This window comes from Parasteatoda tepidariorum, chromosome 8, assembly GCF_043381705.1.
Source record: "Parasteatoda tepidariorum isolate YZ-2023 chromosome 8, CAS_Ptep_4.0, whole genome shotgun sequence".
NCBI classification, from domain to species: Eukaryota; Metazoa; Arthropoda; class Arachnida; order Araneae; family Theridiidae; genus Parasteatoda; species Parasteatoda tepidariorum.
Window position 1 is genome coordinate 35,224,593 of NC_092211.1, and position 5,371 is coordinate 35,229,963.

The 5,371-nt window shown below is 26.1% G+C and overlaps 1 protein-coding gene across 1 annotated transcript in view; it reads right to left on the reverse strand.

Annotated features, from left to right (window-relative positions):
- LOC107455980 (cell adhesion molecule Dscam1-like) overlaps positions 1-5,371 on the reverse strand; it is a 428,665-nt gene that overhangs the window by 240,501 nt on the left and 182,793 nt on the right. Inside the window, exons 7-8 of the mRNA XM_071184630.1 lie at positions 2,847-3,053; positions 1,006-1,206 (exon numbers count right to left, since the gene is read on the reverse strand). Coding sequence (XP_071040731.1) covers positions 1,006-1,206; positions 2,847-3,053 — 408 coding nt within the window. The remainder of the gene's footprint in view (positions 1-1,005; positions 1,207-2,846; positions 3,054-5,371) is intronic.

Genomic DNA, 5,371 nt, shown 5'->3' on the forward strand with positions numbered 1-5,371 from the left:
ATATTAACATTTTATTATAAACATTCGAATTATAGCATATTTGTCAAAAAGTTAATTACTTTTGTGCCAAAATCATATATCTTTAGTTTTAAATTTGAAACAAAAATATGAAATTCGGCGTCAGCTTTTGAATGTAATGCAGAGTTATAAAAAGGGAAATTTATATTTGGAAAACATGCAAAAAATATTATATTCTTAGGATTTCAATTTAAAATTTGCTGAACTTGAAAGATAATTTTTTTAAAATTTACTTTTATATTTTTTTTGATGCATCTAGTGCAGATATTTTGAAATTTTATAATAAGAAGTATAAAATTATTACCAAAGAAAAGAAAACTTCACTTTGAAATTAATGTATACTGAATATAAATTTTATAAATATGAAATTTTAATTAAATATAATATAATATAGTAGAGCAAAAAATTGAAAAAAAAGTAATCTTTCTAACTGTAATTTTACGCTGGTCAGAGAAGTTATTATGCATCTATCCGAGAGAACCGAGTTTTAAGTATCTATCATTAAAGGCTTGATTCTTTCAATTATTTCTCTAATTTGCAATATTATTATAATCTATCTGTTGTATTATTTTTTAATTACTTATTACTTAACATTAACTTTGGCCGGATTTTTTCCTTCATTTAACTTTACTATTCAGAAAAAAAAATCTCCATAATAATTAAAGTTACAAAAAAAACATGAAACGTTATATACTATTAAAAAAATCTAATTACTTTCATCAATATGCATTTCAGAAATTCATTTCATACTATTTTCTTCTCACAAATTACAATTTTTCTGTATTTTCATTCACTTTGTTAAATTTTTGCTGCTTGTCAAACTTTTCTTTTTCGTTTCTCACGAATGATTTTTTCAACATTTTATCGGCTTTTAAATTAAACTTTTTGCTGCATTGTACAAATTTCTTTGACGTTTGTGATTTTGAGTGATTATTCATTTAATTAATCAATACTGTCCCGTGATGTATAAAATAGTTTCATACATACCTCTTGTCCAAGATATACTTGATAAAGGGTGCCCTCCGGCCGGGCATGGTAGAATAGTAATGTCACCCGCCAAAGCAGTGACATTTGGCATCTGTCTAATCGTTGGTGGGCCAAAAACATTTACTCTTGCTGAATGAATCACAGTCCCAACTTCATTTGTAGCTTTACAAGAAAATAGACCACCATCCTCCACTTGAATACCTAAATAGAAATGTTTCACTTCAGTACACGTACTGTTTGGCAATCACGAGATGGCCACGAATGACGTTATTGTAAACATGGCTTTTCTTGTGAATGCCAGATAGTTGAAGAATGTTAATAAATCTAGAAGAATGTCAAGGTATCTATTTGGAGAAATATCTATCTAGAAAAATATCAATAAATCTATCATTAAGAAAAATGCCAATACATCCAACATGTAGAAAAATGTCAATATATATATATTACAAACTTTGACAAGTTAGTACAAAAAATAACACCGTTATAATAAAACAGATAGGCTATGTAGTGCATATACTGATAACAATTGGTGAAATACAAATTAATCGTACCATTTTGTTAGTAGCTAAAAATTGTTTTTATTTTGATAGAATAATACTGCTAAATATTTTTATTTATGGTTATAATTAACTGTTACGCTCCTTGTTTTTTTGGATCTAAGTATATTTTAAATCACTGAATATCATAGTTTTAATAAATAAAATCATTCATCAAAAAGTTTTACTTTAATTTAAGATTTTGTGTACAAAAATGGAGTCATATACGAGTAAATTCATTTTAATAAAATTGACATTTTTGTACCCCATGAAAGTTACAGACAATTTCTTAAAATATTGCATTAAATATTATTTAAAAAATGAATCCCTGATGAAATAATATTAAATGTAATAATTGTTATGTACTTTAATGCATTGAACTAAACAGAAATTTTTACTTGAGATAACAACACAACAGACTTTTTTGTTATCTCTTTATGTTATATTTACCGACTCAAGAATTTAACTGTTAAGGTAATGGAAGCACTTCTGAATATTCTTCGAGCTAAACGTCTCTTATTGTTTGTTCTAAGCAACTCGTTTCGTACTTGTGATTTTATGTATATTCACTGAAAAAATTCCGGATCAAATTGCGGTAAAAGTTAACAGGACTCAGTGTATCTATCTTTTTTACCGTAAAATCCATTTTTATCCGGAACATGTTAAGGAACAAAAAATCTGATAGACCGTGATTTTTGCAGTAAGCCTTACCGTAAAATCACTGAATGAATCTAACTCTTATTACAAGAGTTACAGTAAAATATTTGATGGTAAAAGGGGAATATTTACTGAATTATGTACACTAAATGCATATTCACTGAAAAAATTCCGGATGAAATTGCGGTAATGGTTAACAGCACTCAGGGTACTGATCCCTTACCGTGAAATCTATTTTTACTGGAACATGTTACGGAACAAAAAATCTAATGGACCGTGATTTTTACAGTAAAAAATACCGTAAAATCACTCTTATTGAAAAAGTTACAGTAAAATATTTGATGCTAAAAATGGATTTCACGGATGATGCACCCAGAGTGTATTTATACCAGAATTGTTTACAGTGTGTGATTTTATCTATATAATTCATTTAATATTAAGTGCGTGTTAATTTCAGTAGTGATATTAATACTTATATTTATAAATTCTCATCATTTGGCTATGATAAATAAATTCAATGCATATAATGTATTAATTTTAACGCAAGTAAAATTAATTATACAAATGATAAATACAAAATCATTTTTCTTCATTTGTCCTAATCATAATCAAGTGCTTTAAAGTATTAAGAGAAACAAAATAACTTACTCGTGATATTAACGTAACTGACTACTCTGCTGTCTCTTGTGACGTAATCACCAACTCTAAAACGTAACTGTTCAGGAAGTGGTAATGAGTCTAACTTCCAAGTTACTTGTGGTAAAGGGCTGCCAGTTGCCATACATTTCAACGAAACTGAAACTCCAGGATACACTGTTTTATCAGAAAATAGCTCTTCTAATAATGGTGGTTCATCTGCAAAATCAAAAAAAAAAATTACTTAAAGGTATTTTTTAGAAAATGCATTTATTATTGCAAAATAATGAATTAAAAATAACATTTTAAACTAAGCTACTAAGCACTAAGAACCAAGGACAAAGTTGTAAGTCACTTTGTGTGACAACAACGAATCTCGACTCCTTTGAAGACCAATTTGATTTCTTTAATTGAAAAGCAACAATGAAAAAACGCAAAAAAACATTTTAAATAATATTAAACAAATGTTGTTTAATTTAAAGAGCATATCAGAGCCATTTTCCATCAAAAGTAAAGCATAATCAATCCAAAAGCTTTTCGATTTTTCTTTTGATCTGTTTTTGCTGTTGTTTCCTTACGTTGTTTGACTTACGAGCTTTGAATAAAAACTGAAACATACTTCTTTCTGGGTACATAATTTTGTTAAAGCTAACAAACTTGAATCAGAAAAAATTCGAAACATCATTTTCGGTTAGTAAAATATGTGTTTAAATCTTAAAAGTCTATTGCTTCACTTATTAACAGGCATTGACAAAAAATACTCCATCATTCTTAACAACAATTAAAATGTCAAAGATGCTTACTTTCGATATTATTACCTTCATACAAATAAATTGTTTTAATGAATAAGTCAAACATTTAACAATTTTTATTTAGACATTTGAAAATTTAATGGTAGTTAGTAACTTGTGACCGAAAGTTAATAATGTTACAAACTTCTTTAAAATAAAATTCTTCCTTAAACAAAAATTTACTTTTCTTCCGAACAATATGCGAGAATTCGGAAATAAATTCAATTTTTAGTTCAATGATAATGAAAAAGTAAACATAAATTAATTAAAAATTTGTGATATTAACCCAAAAAAAAAACACAAACAATTACCTAATTGAGGAAAAACCATAACATAATTTTTTAATTTTATTAAAATTAGAGTATTTTATTTAAATTGATAATTTTTAAAGTTTCCTTGTATTATTAAATTCCCGTTAAATCTCATACTAATGAAGTATAAAACGAAACAACTTTTTGGAATGGAATGAAAAAAATAATGGAAATGAAAAACCATGTTCAAAATAAAATCATTCATTAAGCAAGAATTTTGCTCTTTCTCCAAAAAATCTGCGAGAATATGGAAAACAATTCAATTTCTAGTTAAAAGTTAAAGAAAAAATTCGAAATACAGTAAAATGTATGATGTCAACCTAAAAAAACAAATATATAATTTAAGAAAAACCTTAAACCAAATTTGCGGTGAATTCAAATAAATTTCAATATTTTATTCAAATATTCAAAATTCAAATATTTATTATAATTCAAATATTTTATTATAATTTGTAGTCCTCTTTGGATTATATTATTATTACATTCTCATTAAATCTCATACTAACAAAATATAAAGCAAGCCTGCATTTCAAAATGAAAAGAAGTTAAAAGGAAATACAAAATCAAGTTTGGTTTATTTAAGAATCACTAATATTTACGCATTTTAAATCTTAAGTCTTTGCATCGAATACTGAATTTATTAAGTTGCATTTAGTAAAAATTGTCTACAAAGTAACAGACATTGAAAATATTTTAAACATCTTAAATTAAGATCTAAAATTAATCGGCATGTCACATAAATTTTTGAAGATTTAAAAAAAAAATTCTTTAATGTTAAAAGCAAGTTGAAATGTACAATCGTTTTTAAAAAATCTTTCAGAAAATCTGAAATCCTACAAAAGACCTAATCTATTTTTTTCTATTTTTAAGAAAGTTTTCAATTTATGCCGCCTGTGAATAATTAACATTTTTAAAACAGATATAAAACTTCGAATTGATAACTTAAAGCCACATACAAAAGTTATTAAAAACTAGTTATCTTCCAAAACAGTGCTTTTCCAAATTTATTAAGTTTCGTTATTTTACAGAAACGTCTTATTTAATTCTTTCACAGATGACTCTGGACACATTAGAAACATATGCTTTGGCGAAGTCATTATTATTGGCGAATTCATTCAGAAAACTAAAAAACACTAGAGCGTTCAAATAATATGCATAATGCAACACATTGCGCCAGCGTTGGTCACATGTTTTTCTCATTTGCATCATATGTTATGAAGGAGGAAATTAGGATAAAGAGTAAAGAAGGAAACTCAAAATAATTCTCATGCAAATTTTCAGGAAAAAAAATTAAACAAATATTAAGCGTTTCGCAGATAAGGAAAGATCAAACAAAGTAATTTGATATCATGTATAGACAGAAAAGTTTTAGCATATATATATATTATAGTTATATAGTTAAAGTTTTATATATATATATTTAGTACAAAAAATA